The sequence below is a fragment of the Prunus mume genome, linkage group LG2 (genome assembly GCF_029339155.1).
Source record: "Prunus mume cultivar Tortuosa linkage group LG2, ASM2933915v1, whole genome shotgun sequence".
NCBI lineage: Eukaryota > Viridiplantae > Streptophyta > Magnoliopsida > Rosales > Rosaceae > Prunus > Prunus mume.
This window is the reverse complement of record NC_142699.1, coordinates 27,362,975-27,381,333: the sequence shown is the minus strand read 5'-3', so window position 1 is coordinate 27,381,333 and position 18,359 is coordinate 27,362,975. Positions and strand designations below refer to the sequence as shown.

The window sequence follows — 18,359 nt, the reverse complement described above, 5'->3', positions numbered from 1 at the left end:
CTCTCATCACTGTCAATCGACAATGTAGATTTTGTGGACGTCATAACTTGAATGAAAAAAAGTGGTATTATTATTAAAAGAAGATCATTTACTAGTCGTTTTGGTGTGTCGATCTTGTACTTGTGTCTATAATGACTTGTTTGGGACAATAACCATTTGTTCTAGTGGCAGTTAGTCTTCAACCTATTGGATGAAGTCTTTGAGTTCAAATTTCATGATGGATAATTGTTAAATGAAAAAAGTATGAACATTGTTATAAAGTTTAATAGTATGTTAATATGTTTAGTAACTTGGAAGTCATGAATTTGAAATCAATAATTAAATTTGAAATTGAATCAACTACACCCCTAATCAATTTAATTACTGATTTTTTCAAGTGTCCAAAGACCAACTGGCCTGACTTTATGGACATGATGAGTATGGTTCTGAACCTTGGTAGTGTAAAGCAATAAATAACAACGCCTAAACTGCACATTGATTTGGTTTCTTCACTGGTTTTAGCTCGAAAATTGCACCTCTTAACCATCATTCAGTTCAACTAATAATTAGAAGTCACCAAGGAGTAAACCATCATCACCATCTTCTAAACCATCCAAGGACTTCAAGATTGATACAAGCAAAAAAGGCATTCGGAAAACAGATCATAGGCATAAACAAATGAGCAATTTGAAGAATGCATTAAATTGTTGCTGAGTACAGGTACAGTATTGTATGTTTGATTGAATACTTGTGTGTAACAGAACCAGAATTATGAACTAAAACCAAGAAATATGTATTCATTCTGTAATTGGTTTTACAGTCTGTTGGTGACTGAATCCAGTTAATCAAGTTGTTCACAATTAAAAAACTTTGCAATATCCTTGGATTAGAAAGGCTGCTGCCAGATCTGATCCGATTTAAAATTTCCCACAGTGAGACTTTTCCCTCTTCAACCCTAACAGCCATCATCGACAGTCTTTAAGGGCAAAAGAATTATCAAAATTCCTTCACATATTTGCTAAAAACCCTTGACACTATTTCTCAGACGATCCAAAAGATCAATCTCAGAATTCCTTCATAAAGTTCACGACCCGACCAACCCCTTGAAGCGAGCATATGACATGATAATTATGAACACACAAGCACAGACTATTCCCGTGACAATGCAAACCTGTCAATTCAAAAAGATTCAATCTCAGACATGTTCATTAAAGACATACTAGACAAGATTGCCAGCAGAAATGCTTTGCATACCCATTTGAACATGTATCCGTAACCATTATTCCACGTATAAGGGATATTCATGCCAAAAATTCCAGCCACCAATGAAAATATGGCCATACATAGAGTCCCAGCACTGAGAAAAAGCTCAAGCTGTACCATGAAACGTGAAGAAAATAAAAAGCACGTCTTACACAATACAGAATACAGATACTCCAGATTTAGAAAGGAAAATTTAAATAAAAGAAAATAATCCAGCATGGTAATCAGATATACTGCATAGGATGAAAAAAGCACCTGAATCAGCTGATTCCTGTGGTTATCAAGCTGAAATATGGAAGCACAAGTTATATCAGAAAACTTTAGTATGTTGCCATAAAAATTTAAGATTGATGAATCAAGTACCTGAATATTGATATAATCCTCTGTATCATCAATATATTCACGCAGCTGCAAAATATCATATTTTAACAGTCAAAGTTGTTTAGTATATAGTGTAAATAATGTGGAAAATATGTCTAAATGTATTCCACGCAAATAACTGTAGGTCTATGAAAGTCCTTTTCTATTGACACACGTGGAAAATTCTTGTTGGACTATTTACATGCATTTAAGGGAATTTTTTATGTGTTCACTCAATATCATCCCCTTCCTATCACATTAAGGTGTTGAAGACATAATAAGATGAGGTTCATGTTTCCAAGTTTCTTTAAAGTCTTTATCCTTCTCTTTAGTCTTCTAAAACTCAGATCTTTGCACAAAATTCCTATGTCCCTTCCTTAATAGTGTATATAGAAGACCACTCTGTACACCCTCACTTGCAGGTTCTCAGGGTCATATAATTCTGCTTTGATCAGTCAAAGTCATGATGATTCATACCTCTGTTTTTTATTGGTTCTAAGCTGACCTAGAAATCACGGGTATTCCAGAAGTCACAATCTTGGGACTTGGGATTCTGTTAAAGGTAATATGTATAATGGCTTCGCTGGATGTGTTGAAGGACCAGCTTACTCCATAGACATGTACCGTTTAAAATCTTTTGGTGGTTCTTACTTCCGCCTATCCCACCCCCCCTCTCTCCCAAAAAAAAAACAATACTTCAGATTCAAATGTCCTTGAACTTAACAGGTGTGCATAGGGTCCAAGAGTGTTGGAGGGAGGGATTGGGTGAGATAGGTTAGGTCCTAGGTTCAATTCTCCTTGTAAGCTAGAAAGAAAGATAAGTATGCATCTAAAACAGCACATACCGTAGCTAATTTGTTCAAGGTGCCATCAATCTGCATAAAATAAGCCTGCAAAGGTATTATTAGCAGATTAGTATATACACAGCTTCACTAAAATAAGACACAGAAAAAGTATGCCAATGTTATACCTCAAGTAACATTTCAAGTTCCTCAACGTCATTCTCATCTCCACGAACAGTGGCAATGCTTGCTCTACTTGCCCGAGATATTTTTGAGCCTATGGTAGGGGAGGCAGGATACCAATTGGGAGGACCAGAGACACTAACTGGTGAAGATGCACCAGCCAACTTTCTTGACAAGTAAAGGTCAGCCATATCATCGTCATCATCCAACAGCTGTTCAAGCTCATCCCTTACCTGCAATAAGTAATACAGGATTACTTATTACCATGATTTACAGTAGTAAAGAGGAAACTAATATGTTTTCTTTAATCAAACTCTGACTGGGAAAGTTTGTCTCATCTCAACTCCATACCACAAATTTGGATACCATAAGGCTGCAAATTCAATATGAGATACACAGCAGAAGAATGTGGCTTACAGACATAAACAGAAAGTGCATTCATAATGATACTAATTTAGACTGCAAGTATGAAGAAAACCTAATTGCTAGCTTTAGCACTCACACAGCACAGCTCTTGGGGCACCCAGAGAGGGCTTCTGTGAAGCCAGTGTTTTAGGCGTTTACTCTTAGAAGTAATTTTGTGCCCCCACAGAAGCTGAAATATGCATATTTGAAAGGCTACAATTTGAAGCTGTTTCTAGTTTTCATTGAAAAAATATATTTTAAAAAAGATTGTGCTGGAAGTTTCTATTTAAAATGTATTAATTTACAGAGTTACTGTTAAATTTTAACTAAATTTCATCCATGTCCATTTTAATAACCCAAACAAAAAACGACTTATTGTTATCAGAACTTTAGAAAAAGCTATACTAACAACTTAACTTTGCCACAAAACATCTAATTGTCAGATATGGATGACTGAGAATTACAGTGGATGCACCTCAACCATTCATTTCTCATCTAACAATTGACGAAGGAACTTAAATATTAAATACATGTATGAGTGCTCAAATGCATCTAGCAAACTTATTAGTCATCTAAACAATGTTACCTTCATGAATCAAACATCTTATCTTATAATGTAATGCTTAGAAAATAGAATGAGGACAGTGGGTGGCATTGAGTATAACTACTCTCTCATCTTCAACACACACTAATGTGACGCAAATAGCATCTTTCAGTGATTGCATTAAAGTTCACTAACCCTCATAAGACACATGAACTACTATGTAATTATTCACACCCTACAGGAAGATCATATACCTTTTGTACGCGAGCAGTCAACCTTGTCATTGCACTCTTCAATTTACGAACCCTGTCCAAATTGCGGCTGCTAATCTGCAGGTTGCATTGGATCAAAATATTGTCCAAAAGTAGGCATAAGAAGCCATTCTATCCTGGTTACAGATGCTAAGCTTAGAAAACCATGCAGGCAAGTATGCAAGCCAAAATTTCTCTGAACCCTGATATCTAGAATCTCTTCTATGACACAATTTCACACAAAATGGCAGACAATTATCCCTAGACTTCATCATGTAGTGCTTTAAGCAGAATTTTAGCATGCTGACAACTGAGACACCTAAAACTACTATCAGTGAGTTACCTAAATCAAACCAAACCAGTGAATGGAAATACTATATTCCTGTAGGTGGAGACAAGCAACAACCATAGAGCCCATACAAAGACGCAAAGAAAATGAGAGAAAACACAAGTCCTACCTTTGAGGTAAGCTCATCTAAAGCAGGATAAGCAGCAGTCTCCAGTTCTGTAGTACGTGCAGAAAGATAACTGCAAATTGCTTCCAAAGCTACCTCCAAGGCCCGGAACTCAAATGGAGACTCTACATTGCATAATCTAGATCACTCAGAAGTCAAAGAATAAAACCAGAACTCAGAAGTTTTGATGTTTAAGATGTTAGTGGTAGATGTAAACATTTGTATATTTCCAAGAATACTAAAGACAGACACAACTCATCAATGATAAACTTTGAAATTACTAAGTCATACCATCTTCTTCACCGGCATCTACATCAATTTGCCCAGCAGGGAACTCTTTCCCATCTTTTTGGCTTTCATGTATGGCATTTACAGGAGGCAACCGTCTTTGAAGCTCTTCAACAACAGGGATAACATTTTCATCCACTGGATCCCGAAGCAGCACCTATCCCATAACAAACTAACAATCACCATCTGCAAAAGAACCCCAACTCATAGAAAGTTGAAAGCACCACATTTTTTTCCTCTCTAGAACACCAGGACATAATACAGGTTTGATTTTCAATGTCCTGAATTTGCACCATCTAATTAGTTGCTCCTCTCGCTTAATTTCCCCCCACAAAAAAAAAAACCAATTAATACCCGGGTTGACCATCATGTACTGGTCTCTTAAAATACATGTACTACTTCGTCTCTTAAATCAGCAATCTTTAACTACGCAACAAAATTGAAAAAAAATAAAAATACTGATGGCTATTCAGTTCTCTACTCCTCAAAAAACCCAAAACAAAATCAATTCAGCAGACGAAGAAAACAAATTTATTTAGAGAAACAGAGAGAGGCTAACCTCTTCAGCAGTGATTATTGCTTTAATATGCTGCACACCCAGAGACAAACAAACCCAATTCAATTAACAGCAACAACAAAAACACAACAGCCAAAAAACTTTAAAAAAGCAAAACAACAAAATTGGAAATTGAAAAGAGAAGAGCACCTCCAAATTGAGAACTATAGCCCTGTCGCGGCCGAGAATGGTGGAAGGGTAAGAAAGCAAAGGATCGACAATGCGAAGATCGCGAGCGTGAATGTGTACTCTGTGCATGATGGCATACTTGTCCACGTCCAAGACTGTAGCTTTTCCCGTACAGTCCAGCAAAACCCAACTCCGAGACGACTTCTTCTTCACGGCCACCACCGCTTGTGGGTCCACCGGCACCACTTCCCCGTCTCGAGCCATATCTGACCATCCCCGAAACCCAATCTCACTCACATCCCTCACACTCAATTTTCAACAAAACCAACAACTCCTAATCTCAATTATAATACAATTTAGTTTGTATCATTGAGAATTTTAATGGGAAGTGAAGAACTTGGCGTGAGAAAAGCCAGGGGCGGTGAGTTGTTTATGTTTATTCAATATTTTATTAGTATTTTCGTTTTTGTGTGATTGTTAATTTTGGGGATTGGATTATTAGGGATTTGTATTGGGGCAGTCGTGTTTGTTGGGAGAGAAAAAGCAGTTTGGGCTGTGGGTTGCGTTTATGTTTAGGGTTCATATGGTGCTGTTTGTTAGGGGTGAATTGGGGACTTGACACGCAAGAAAAGGTTTCTCAAAAAGTAAACAAGAAAGAGTGTGGGGCTGCTTGGACCACAGGATTTCTGAACCTGCGGATCTATTCTTCTGGGGTGGGACTCTGTTCTCGGACGAAACCACCCTTTGACGGTTGACTGATCATACAAACCGTATTCAAATTCTCGTCATCGTCTCGACCATACAAATCAATTATATTACATGACTGTATTTTAAAACTACACAATAATTTGTTAAATTTTGCAAAAACAATTTTAAACGTATCTTTGCAGCCTAAAAATGCAAAACAAAATGTTTCGTCACATAAGATTTGGTAGTTATAAATGACATCAAGGCCTTTTTAAGAGAGCAAATCAAATCTGTGTTTGGTTCAAGTTGATGGGCATGCATTTGGTTTTCTGATCACAAACAGAGTGTTCCAAAAAAGGCAAACAATACGATAAGAGGTAAAGTCTAGCTTTTCTTTTTCAGAAAACAAACAAACTTGTCTATTTGGGTGTATGTATAAGCCGTCCCCAAGTCTTTTGTTTTTCTAATGAACCTTTTCCAGTCCATGGGATTAGATATTATGTTTTTTGGCCCTTTATCAAACGTAGCTAACCAACCAAAACATTTGCTTGTCTTGCTTTAGTATCGTATGGTTCATGCTTACATACCAAGGAACAAGTGGCTATGGTTAAGAGGATGGTTCAATTCAAAAGCTTTCTTTTTTCTCCACTTTCACCTATTCCACCAAACATTAACAAATAAAGAGGCCTCCATGCACTATTTGTTTTTTACACTTAGGATTGGTTGTGCCACCGTACAACGTGTGAAAATAGACATGTGTGTATAGATAAAAGCATTGTAATGGATCAACAATATCTAATCCAGTGAAAAAGAATTTTGACTTATAGATTAATTGGCCTGTGCTCAACCTCACGACATTTTGATTGTGTGTGTGTGAAACTATCTCCCTATTTTAATTTAAACTATCACTTGTATTAAAAATATAAAATAAAAAACAAACCGTAATGGGTTAAATACCCTTTGTATTAAAAAGATCCGGATTGGCATAGAAGCACCTTTTACATCGACATTGAGGAGCTTGAGGACTTGTTGAGTGTGACATTGAGGGGTTGGAGTATCTCATGGACCCTTCTCTCCTTCTACTATATGGATTGACACTGACCTTTATTAAAGTCCCCACCAATCTTCCTTTGTCCAAAATCCTTCTGATGTAGGACTATTGCCATCGAAGGAGATATTCCGGAGGTTGTCATTTACCCAGACGAAATCATGTGAAAGATGCTCTTTATCTTTTAACGATATAGACATCAAACTACATTACAAGAAAATAACAAAATACAGCGAATGAGCCAGAGTCCAAGGCAAAGGAGTCCCAATACAAAGCTTATACAAAACTGAAAGGCCCAAAACCCATATTTAATTGGGTTTGGGCTCCAGTTATGCAGCCACCCATGCACTGCCACTAATTCTGTTATGGAAAGTAATGTGGTAATTAATATGCTAATTAACAATTGGCTATAATAGTTTGATTTTATATTTTGATACCAGTGATATTGGCGGAGCGAGTTTTCTCTCACACTATCAAGGTGTGGGACTCGAACTTAAGACCCTTTCAACTTAATTAGATCTCGTTGGCAGCTATAATAATTAAAATAGAACTATTTTAACCATATTTAGCGACCACTTTGGTTCCTCAAGCAAATATACATCACCACAGTATGCAGTCAGAAAATTATCTCAAGAACTTACCATTTCCTTTGTTTCATTTTTCTATAAAAACAAAAAGAAGTATATCGCTTTGTGAAAAAAAAAAATTTGCTCAATAAAATAAAAAAATAAAGAAAAAGGAGAAGAACAAACGGTTCTTTATGAAAGCGCCAACAAAAGCCTAAGCTCACCCCTGGTCATGTCCAAGGCCCAAAATGTTGGGTATTTCGTACGGAGAGCTCTTCCTCTTGATCGGAGCCACAGCTGCTCTATTCGGTACTCTCTCTCTCTACTTTTATTTGTCAATTCAAAAGAAATCTGCTTTACAGTCCAACATTTCTCTCAAACGTTTTTTTTTTCTGAATTCTCTCGCATGTTGTATCGGCTCATGTGAGAAAGTTGGGCTCTAAAGCATCTTCATTTTCAAATTTGGTTCTGATTTTGTTTTAGGGAAGTCAAAGTCTTTCTGGGTTATCTGAGATTGTGGGTTTAATCATTGGGTAATTTTATTGGAGACAGAAACTGAAAATGCGAAGTTGGTTTGGTGTGTAATGGGTTGCTTGCAGGACCGAAGGCTTTGCCTAGAATTGCTAGAACAGCAGGGCGGCTAGCGGGTCGGGCAATCGGGTATGTTCAGTAAGCTCGTGGCCAATTCGAAAATGTTATGCAGCAATCTCAAGCTCGTCAGGTACTTCTTTCTAAAAACTAAAACTCCTTATAAATGAATTAAAAGATTGACAAATTGATAACTGTCATCAGCTAACATGCCATTGAACCAAAAGCCCTTTTGTGTTAAATAATTTATGTCCATTGCATGATCTTTTAGGTTCATAAAGAACTTCAAGATGCACTGGCACAATTAGAGTCGATTCGATATGAAGTTCGAAGCATATCACTTATGAATCCTGGTCCTCTGACTCGGAAGCTGATGGACAATCCTCAAGACCTGGCTCCTACAGGTAATGGCACTAATCTTAGCAGCCATGCATTGTTGCCAAGTAATGTTTTTGCTTCTCAAATGATTGCCAGTTTATGTGGTTTCTTGTTAGGGGCCAATAGGTCATTTGAGAAGCGCAAGGAAGAGCTGAAGTCAACAAGTACTGTGCTGAAGGTTTTAATATTACAATGTCTTGTTATAAATAGCCCACTTTGCATAATGTTACATTGCTTGTATATATCATTGGCAGGATAGAACCCCAGAGTCAGTTAATTTGCATAGCCAAGCAACTGCTTATGAAAGATTGGCTGAATCTGATGCCGTGAAGACTGGCTCTTTGAAGAGAAGTGCAGAGAAAGAGAACCTTAGCGATGAAAGTGGTCTTTTTGCTGTTCTCCCTGTTTCAGCTGAAAGCACTGGGATGCTACCAAATCCCAAGGGTAATAGTCTTCTGAATTATAACACTTCAAATTTATGATATCAATGACTTGTGGTTCTAATCTGAACACATACCACAGGGAGCAGTCTGGAGTGGAAATTCCCTTTCTAATATCTTTAGAAACAACAAATTTTGAAATTTTCGTTTCTAAACTATATACTTTTCTACATTGTCCAGATTATCTTCAATAATAGATGTCGTCATGGTGTGTGCTGCAAATCCTATGGTTTCTATGAATAATTGTCTTACTTATGCCTTTTATGGTTGGCCAACAAAGATGTCACTCATGCTCATGGCCTAAATGTGTATGATTACTCCAATATGGAATTGATTTTGGTTGGTTGTGGTGGGTGTATTTGGGATTGCGAGGTCACAATAAGTGGGCTGTTGGGTTAAACACATACCATAGAAATAATCTTGAACTTTTACTGTACGTACCTTCTCCTTGATTACATAGCATGTAAAATTTGCACATTAAATTCTTTATGCAAGATCCTTTGTTTGACAAGCATACAAATATAAGAAGTTGTTTCAACCTATAAGTTGAACATGCCATTCTTTTTCTTAATAGATTTTGCAAGTAGTTGAGCTTTACATCTGAGATTTATTTGTCCAAATAAATAACCGATGGTTGTGATGACAGAGAATGTTGAAGGATCAGACATTGTGTTGGCAGCGATACTTGAAGCGGAGGTAGCACGCAATGCCAAAGATTTCTTTTCACAGCCTGCAAATCAAATACAGTGAAATGAGAAGATTTTGCTTTATATTCTCAAAGTGCTTATGTCTGGGCATTTTTTGTACTATTATTATATATATAATTGGACAAGGTTTGTATTAGGGAATGCTCTGTTTCATTGTAGATGTAATTGAACAAGGTTAAATTACTATTGTGAAGATGTAAAACTTTTGGAGATCTTTAAAATCGTTATTTATTCTATCATCACAGGGACAACTTTCATCATCTTCATCATGTTGAATAATTGAATTTGAATATTTGATTAGCTTGCTAAGTAATGTTTAAGTTATAATTAACAAGTTTCAAGATCGAGATTCGAGGGTATATGTCGAGTGATGTTAAGCACTTTAGTGAGCTTCTTATTTACAGGTGATTGATCGAGCTTGCTCCTAAATATTGTTTAACTAAACACCTCTCCGGCATGATCAGCTGAAAGATGAACATGCTCTTTCCTTGCTGAGAAACGGAGAATATATAGGGATTAGTTTTGAGAGAAGTACCGGCTACAATGAGGCTGCACTGGTTTGTTTTTTACAAAAAATAGGATAGGGATCATGGGAGAGGAATAGTATTGGGTCAAGACTGAGCTCAAAAATAGAGCCCAAATCGAACTCTTTTAAGTTGAGTTCGCTTGTTCTAATACTGGGTTTGGACAGGGCCATTACCCACTAGGGCTATGCCCTTTATTTGTTGAAGTACGTAAATGAAATGTTAATATTATTATCATTTTTTTTAACACAACCCATAGTCTAAACTATTCTAATTCAATCTAATATTCTAGAAGGAGGATTCAAACTTGGGTGCAAGAGTCCGAGTTCATCCCATGAGCAACTACCCTAACACACTTTTGCAATACTCCAATCATTTTAAGTACATAAGATATGACGGGGTACGAAGGTGGAGCCAACTTTGTGGTACTTTTGAATTAGAGTAGTATATATACGTTATGAGTTGATCATTTACCTATTGAGAAAACTATCGATACTCTGAATCCGGTGTAATTAATAGGAGATGGATTAGACTTCTCAATCCGATAATCCGAATATAATCCGAATCCGGTAATCCGATTATAAATGGATTCGAATATGGATTATAGTTTATCCGATCCGATAATAATATGATTAGACTTATTATGAAGTACAATTTATTAGTTTTTCTATGCTTTATATTAATATTTTATATGTGAAATGAGTAATTTTAGTTTTATTTGCACCAAGAATACACTTAAAACTAATTTTTATAATAAAATATCCAAATTTGATATAAAAAGTAAATAAATACAATAAAAGAACAACGTTACTAATGAAAATTTTATTTTTTGTACATCTCAAAATAAATATGATAACAATCCGATCTAAATCCGATTCATAACTTATATGGAATGATAGGTGCAATCCGATAATTCGAATTTGATAATCCAATTATAAATGAATTTGGATTTGAATTGAGGTATATCCGAATCCGATCCATTTATAGTTCTAACCCTAAGCACTGGGTCAGCCATAAATTAATGGTAAGTGGGGCACCTTAGATAATTCAAGCTATTTTTTTCTGTGGAAATTTAAAGTAGTTTTTAACTTATTGCAAAATTATTTTGGGATTTCTTCTCAGTTTTTTTTACTTTCACATTTGTATTCTAATACTCTCATTCGTACTAACAAGTTAAGGGATGGAAGAAAAGGGTTTAGGGTGAGATAAAGAGAGAAGAAAAAATAACAAGGTAAAAAAATTGGGAGCCATTTTATAGTTATCCTTCAGGTGATATTGGCCCTATTTGGTGGGGTAGACTTAATTGGATTAACCTTTCTACATTACACTGAATTGGTTGGGATATAACTAGATTTTAAGAAGTTGTTTGGTGCAATACAACACCAAAGTTGAGATTAGTATGCCATTTTTTATTTATAAATATTCTCATTTCCAAATTAATTACAACAAAATCGATTTTCAATCCAACCAAAAAAAGTTTAAATATAAAAAGGAGGATTCCCAACGTTTAGGCGCCACGTGTCAATACAAGTCTACTTTAAAAAAAATAAAAAACAGAGTATAGCCGTGCGGCTGTAAAAAAAAACCCTCCAGCGATTAGGAGCCCCGTGTCCCAAAAACGTATAGCCGCATGGCTATACTATTTTTCAAAAAAAAAGTACAGCCGCACGGCTATACTATATAAGTTGTCATCTTCAGACTTCTTCTTCTCAGCTAACTCCCTTCATATCTTAAAGAAAGAAAAAAAAAAATTCTACAAAAATTGCAAAATTAAAATATATATATATAAATAAAGAGGAAGAAGTTATGAATCTACTACCTTTGACCAATTTTTTCTTCCACCATATGCCTTTCGTCCAAGATCTAAGGTTTAGATTTGGCAATGGAAAAGATATGGCAGAAGGTGTTGGCGTGATTTGTGGATATTGACTTACTTTCCTTACACACTAAGGATTCCTATTTTATTTGTAATTGATTTACTTTAATTCCTTGATTTCCTACTGTAAATAGATTTAGAAATTTATTATTTACTTGCCCATTCAGGTTTTGTTGTATTATAAATATGACCTCCTATAAGGAGAAGAATACATAGAAAATTCCCACAAACAAATATTCTCTCATAGTTTTCATATTTTAGCATGGTATCAGAGCGGCGATCTTGGAATTGCTGACTCTAGTTTCAAACCCCCGCCGCCGCTATGGGGGTTGATGATTTTTTCAACCCTCATGGAGGTAGCACCACCGACTCCTTCTCTCCTTCTCAACCAACCATAGCTGAGTTGAGTGCCCAAATGGCTCAGCTCCTACAGATGCAGACTTTGGCCCCGAATTTGATCCTGAATCAGGATCCTATTTTGATGACCCCGAACCCGATCCGAAATTAGGATCTTATTTTGACGACCCCAACCCCGACCTCAACTATGATGACGACGACCTTGACCCCAACTCCGAAGACGACCTCAACCCCAACTCCGATGATGACCACAACCTCGAATTTGTCTATGATTCAGACCTCGATCCCGATTTCGACTCCGACTCCGACTCAGCCCCGACTCAGGCTCAAATCCCGATCCGAATTCCTACTCTACATGTATCTTATGCATCTTCCGCTGCACAGATTATGACTTCTTGACTAACGACACCGACACATGGACTAGATTGCGCATATTGTGGTGATCCGAGACACACTCGTGAGACTTGTTTTAAATTGCATGGCTACCCCGATTGGTGGACTACTCTTAAAGATCGAGGACAATGCAATACGACCAGTAATGGTACTGGTTATGGATTCCATACTTCCGATAAAATTGATTCCAGGAGTTGGATAATTGATTCCGGTGCAACTGATCATATGACGTTTGATCCTGATGATTTTCTGAATACTACACAACCTCGACGAACCTGTATTGCAAATGCCAATGACGTTACTTATCCTGTGATGGCACTGTTGCACTCTCATCCTCTCTCACACTGTCTAATACTTTACTTGTTCCATCTTTATCCACTAAATTGTTGTCCGTTAGTCAGCTTCCTGAACAATTGAATTGTTGTGTACTCATTTACCCGAGTTTTTGTTTGCTTCAGGATATTCACACTAAGGAGATTCTTGGTCGTGGTACTAAGAGAGGGGGGCTATATTATGTCGATGACTTCAGTCCTGGCATGGCTAACAGTGTGACGCATCCCTTTGATAGCAAACAAAAGCAAATTTGGTTGTGGCACCGTCGATTGGGACATCCGTCTTTTAGTTATATGAAGCATCTTATACCAGATTTATTCTCAGGTTTCAAGGACTCCGACTTCACATGTGATACTTGTATTTTGGCTAAGAGTCACCGTGTGCCCTACCCGTTGAGTACGAACAAGTGTACTACTCCATTTACGTTAATTCACTCTGATGTCTGGGGACCTTCACCTATCACTGCTCCTTCTGGTGTTAGATGGTTTGTCACATTCATAGATGATTGTACACGGATGACATGGCTTTATTTGCTGAAGAATAAAAACAAAGTGTTTTTCCTTTTCAGTCATTCCACAAACAGATGAAAACTCAGTTTAATGCTCAAATCCAGATTCTTCGCTCCGACAATGGTGGAGAATTTGTCAATCATGACTTTCAGACTTACTTCCAACAACATGGAATTATCCATGAGACGACTTGTCCTCAGACACCGCAACAAAATGGTGTTGCTGAACGAAAGAATCGACATCTTCTTGAAACCGCCCGAGCACTTCTGATTGGCACTCATGTTCCTCGCCATCACTGGGATGATGCTATTGTCACTGCAGTTCACCTAATCAACCGCATGCCTTCTGGTGTATTGACCTTTAAAACTCCCTTACAGGTGTTTGCGCAACACAGACCTCTGCCCTCTGTTTTGGTACTCACACCCCGAATCTTTGGATATGTGGCTTTCGTTCATCTCCACAAAAATCAACGTAGCAAACTTGATCCATGTGCGCTTCGTTGTGTTTTTGTGGGTTATGCCACTCATCAGAAAGGTTACCGTTATTATCACCCTCCTACCCGACGTACCTATGTCACTTTGGATGTGACCTTTCGAAATCTGAGCTGTTCTTCCATGACCCATCATCCAATTCTACGCTTGGGGGATACGAAATGAAGAGCAGAATTGGAGTAACTTGGAAAACGAAGAAATTCTCCTATGTACAGAAATGATTGATTATCCCGTGTCTGGAGCACAAAATTACTCTCTGCCAAAAAGCGACCAATCGCATATTCATAGCGATCAATTAGCTGACCCACCTGATCCATACAAAGATATTTCTGATCCGAGTCTCACACCTACAGACAATAGAGAACAACAAGATGAAGACCCCATCTCTAACTCACCAGTACCAACAGACCAATCTCCTGAGAATATCCTTGAGGTAACTACTCCTACTAGACTTGTGCATTTAGAGGATAAAACTATTGGATATCAATTACCTTTCAGGCAAAATCGGGGGAAGCCACCAAACCGTTATTCACTTGATATTGGCAAGACATCCAAGTATCCAATTGCAAATCATGTATCTACTGAGAAGCTGTCTGAGCCACTAAAGGCTTTTGTACATCAGTTGTCAGCTATCCATATTCCAACCAAGGTCTCTGAAGCATTGAAAGATCCTAAGTGGGTCCAAGCTATAAAAGAGGAGATGAAAGCTCTTGAGAAAAATCATACTTAAACATTGGAGACTATACAACGAGAAAAAAAGACTATCGGATGTAGATGGGTGTTTACTATAAAACACAATGCAGATGGATCTATCGAGCGATACAAGGCAAGACTTGTGGCAAAAGGGTACACACAGACCTATGGTATAGACTATGAAGAAACCTTTGTTCCAGTTGCAAAGTTAAACACCGTCAGAGTCTTATTGTCCCTTGCAGCTAATTTGGATTGGCCACTACACCAGTTTGATGTAAAGAATGCTTTTCTACATGGCAAACTCACGGAGGAGGTGTACATGGACATTCCTCCTGGTTATAATAATATTCAGACTGGAATAGTTTGCAGGCTACGAAAAGCATTGTATGGGTTGAAACAGTCACCACATGCATGGTTTGGACGGTTCACCATGGCAATGAAGAACAATGGTTTCAAACAGTGCAACTCAGATCATACTTTGTTCTTGAAACATCGGAAAGGGAAGGTAACAACATTAATAATTTATGTTGATGATATGATTATTACTGGGAATGATAAACATGAAATATCACAGCTACAAGACTATCTGGCTACAGAGTTTGAGATGAAGGATCTAGGTGGACTCAAGTATTTCTTGGGAATTGAGGTGGCTCGATCGCAGCAAGGCATATTTCTCTCTCAAAGGAAATATGTCTTGGACTTGTTGACAGACACAGGAATGCTAGATTGCAAACCTGCGGATACTCCTATTGTTCAGAATCATCATCTTGGAGAATATCCGAATCAAGTTCCAACTAACAAAGAAAAATACCAAAGGTTAGTGGGAAGATTGATCTATTTGTCACATACTCGACCAGACATTGCTTATGCAATGAGCGTTGTCAGTCAATTTATGCACTCTCCAAGTGAAGACCACATGAATGCAGTTCTTCGGATACTTAGATATTTGAAGTCTGCACCTGGAAAAGGACTTATGTTCTCAAAGCATGGTCATCTAAATATTGATGGTTATTCAGATGCAGATTGGACAGGTAATGTAACAGATAGAAAATCCACATCGAGGTTACTTCACATTCGTGGGAGGTAATTTGGTGACATGGAGGAGCAAGAAACAGAATGTAGTAGCTTTATCCAATGCAGAAGCCGAGTTCAGAGGCATGACTAAAGGGATTTGTGAACTTCTTTGGTTAAGAAAGTTGCTTACTGAACTTGGGTATAAACCTACATCTACAATGAATCTCTTTTGTGACAACAAGGCTGCTATAGCCATTGCACAGAATCCGGTTCAGCATGATCATACTAAACATGTTGAGGTGGATCGACACTTCATCAAACAGAAGCTTGAGGCTAAAGTGTTTCGGTTTCCTTTTGTGAAATCCGAGGATCAATTGGCGGATATTTTGACAAAGTGAATTCCAGTAAAGCATTCCACAATTCACTGGATCAGTTGGGCATTGGCGACATCTATGCACCAACGTGAGGGGGAGTGTTGGCGTGACTTGTGGATATTGACTTACTTTCCTTACACACCAAGGATTCCTATTTTATTTGTAATTGATTTACTTTAATTCCTGATTTCCTACTGTAAATAGATTTAGGAATTTATTATTTAGTTGCCCATTCAGGTTTTGTTGTATTATAAATATGACCTCCTATAAGGAGAAGAATACATAGAAAATTCCCACGAACAAATATTCTCTCATAGTTTTCATATTTTAGCAGAAGGGAAGAGAGAGAGGATCTGAGGTAAGAGAGAAGAGGAGAAGAGAAGAGGGGAAGAGAGAGAGAAGAAGAAAAGAGAACAGAGAAGCGAGAGAAGAGAGAGAAGAAGAGAGATGGTTGGAGGCGTGCTCTTCGGCTTCGAAACCCACGTCTGGGGTTGGGTTTCTAAGCCCCAATTATTTGGGACTTGGATCCAAGACTCATATCTAGTCCTAGACACACTTTAAGCCCATCAAATAATGGTTAGGATTCATGTCCAGCCTACCAAACGGGGCCAAACTTCTCCCTTGTTCAAAACATAGAAAGAGTTAACAATAATATAGCTTTGAATTCGTGAACTAATAAATGAAGAACAGAAAACAAAGTTTTAAGAAAGATTAATTTAAAAATATCAACAGAATTTTTTTTTATTTATTATTTTTTTATAAAAGCAATATTATTAGGAAATGGGGGAATTAAACATATGACCTCATGTGCAAAAATAAATGTTCTTAACCACTTAAACTACAAAAACTACAAGTTCTTTATAAAATATCAATAGATTTTTGTCTTCTTAGCTATTAAAAAAAAATCAGATATACAAAAGCCTATATAAGAATCTCACCAAACAGATAATCATGTAAGAAATGTGTTGGGGGATCACTTGATAATCATGTAAGAGATGTGTTGGGGGATCACTTTGAGAAGGGGGCAAGTGCCCCCGATTGGGGTAAGGTGGTTCCTCCCTGAATATGATTATAGTTAGGTAAAAGATTAGAATAATAGTCACTATACATCGTCTTTCCTCTCTAACCAACCCATTTGATCGATGCCCCAACAACAACTCAACCTATCATCTTTCAGCTCTAATTTTTTTTTTTTTCCATCAAATATATGGCATGTGCACGAACTTGTTACGCTAATTATAGCAAACTTCTTTTAGTCTGGAAAAGAATGGTTTTCAATTCAATCAACTTTTCTAATACCAAATCGGTGTTTGTAAATCCTCACTTGGAAACTTTAAAAAAGAGTGGTTTTGCTGCCTTCCGCGATCATTCGGTTCTAGTTATTTTATCAAACTATAGTACCAACCTGTCAAAAATAATTGTTTTCCAATGAAAGATATGACATGGGGCTGCTACAATGTCAGATCCAAGAAATCCACATATGGTGGAAGAGAGAGAGAGAGAGCTCATAGACTAGTGATTTGATTTATCTTGAAAAGATAAGTGCTACAAAATTATTGGCCTAAATCAAATGTTAGTGATCCCATAAAATTCAATCATGTTATAAATTAATAAAAATATATATACTGCCACGTTTGGTTAGTCAAATTGAAATGAACTGAACTATTTCAATTAAAATGAACAAGAGTTATGCCAGGATGGTCTAGCCTAGTAAAAAAGGACATTATCTTGCAAACCAATGGTCTTAAGATTCAAATTTTCATGACACATTGGTAGTGTGTATGAGAAAACCTCATTTCCCCATTGTAACTTAAGCAACAACAAAAAAATATCGAATTCTGGTCCCAATATTAAAAATGGTCTTATTAAAATAGACAACAATCCAAGATGAAAAAAAGTCTCATCTATAACTACCATATCCCATTATAGAACTCAAACCACGTTCACTTAACACAGCCTACATTCACCAGTCAGATACAGATATTTGATTATCATGAATTTATAAACAAATGGAATATAAATAAATGGCCATAAACGAAAGCCCCATCAACATGCACATGGCCTTGTTCCCTTCGCTCACTTGCCTCATCAATCTATTAGTACCTTCCTCAGGAAAATTATTACAAAAATGCAATAAATTATTGGATACATCAAAAGGAAATTGATCAGAAAATGAATGAAGAATC

The 18,359-nt window shown here is 37.1% G+C and overlaps 2 protein-coding genes across 3 annotated transcripts; one reads left to right on the top strand and one right to left on the bottom strand.

The window, feature by feature from the left end:
- Positions 1-658: 658 nt before the first annotated feature.
- On the bottom strand, positions 659-5,778 carry MGT9 (magnesium transporter 9). Its single transcript, XM_008225961.3, has 11 exons — positions 5,217-5,778; positions 5,070-5,099; positions 4,514-4,667; positions 4,226-4,347; positions 3,771-3,845; positions 2,573-2,800; positions 2,448-2,492; positions 1,606-1,650; positions 1,498-1,527; positions 1,234-1,353; positions 659-1,150 (listed from the first exon to the last, which is right to left on the bottom strand). Exons 1-11 carry the CDS (start codon positions 5,457-5,459, stop codon positions 1,064-1,066), a joined length of 1,179 nt encoding a protein of 392 aa, XP_008224183.2. The 5' UTR covers positions 5,460-5,778; the 3' UTR covers positions 659-1,063.
- A 1,883-nt stretch (positions 5,779-7,661) lies between these two features.
- Positions 7,662-9,869, top strand: LOC103323938 (uncharacterized). Of its 2 annotated transcripts, XM_016791936.2 has the most exons (6): positions 7,662-7,805; positions 8,096-8,217; positions 8,356-8,488; positions 8,579-8,640; positions 8,717-8,906; positions 9,549-9,869. In XM_016791936.2, exons 2-6 carry the CDS (start codon positions 8,194-8,196, stop codon positions 9,650-9,652), a joined length of 513 nt encoding a protein of 170 aa, XP_016647422.2. In that variant the 5' UTR covers positions 7,662-7,805; positions 8,096-8,193; the 3' UTR covers positions 9,653-9,869. The 2 variants fall into 2 exon arrangements, with proteins under 2 accessions (XP_016647422.2, XP_088900529.1); XM_089044403.1 differs by lacking the exon at positions 7,662-7,805 and having other exon boundaries at positions 7,836-8,217.
- Positions 9,870-18,359: the final 8,490 nt, after the last annotated feature.

Bases quoted from the DNA above. Each gene is read 5' to 3' on its own strand.
- MGT9 (XM_008225961.3), bottom strand. From the start codon at position 5,459: ATGGCTCGAGACGGGGAAGTGGTGCCGGTGGACCCACAAGCGGTGGTG. The intron at 2,493-2,572 runs GTATAACATTGG...ATACCTTTGCAG, and splicing joins AACTTGAAATGTTACTTGAG to GCTTATTTTATGCAGATTGA. The intron at 1,528-1,605 runs GTACTTGATTCA...TCCATATTTCAG, and splicing joins AGGATTATATCAATATTCAG to CTTGATAACCACAGGAATCA.
- LOC103323938 (XM_016791936.2), top strand. From the start codon at position 8,194: ATGCAGCAATCTCAAGCTCGTCAG. The intron at 8,489-8,578 runs GTAATGGCACTA...GTTTCTTGTTAG, and splicing joins TCAAGACCTGGCTCCTACAG to GGGCCAATAGGTCATTTGAG. The intron at 8,641-8,716 runs GTTTTAATATTA...TATCATTGGCAG, and splicing joins CAACAAGTACTGTGCTGAAG to GATAGAACCCCAGAGTCAGT.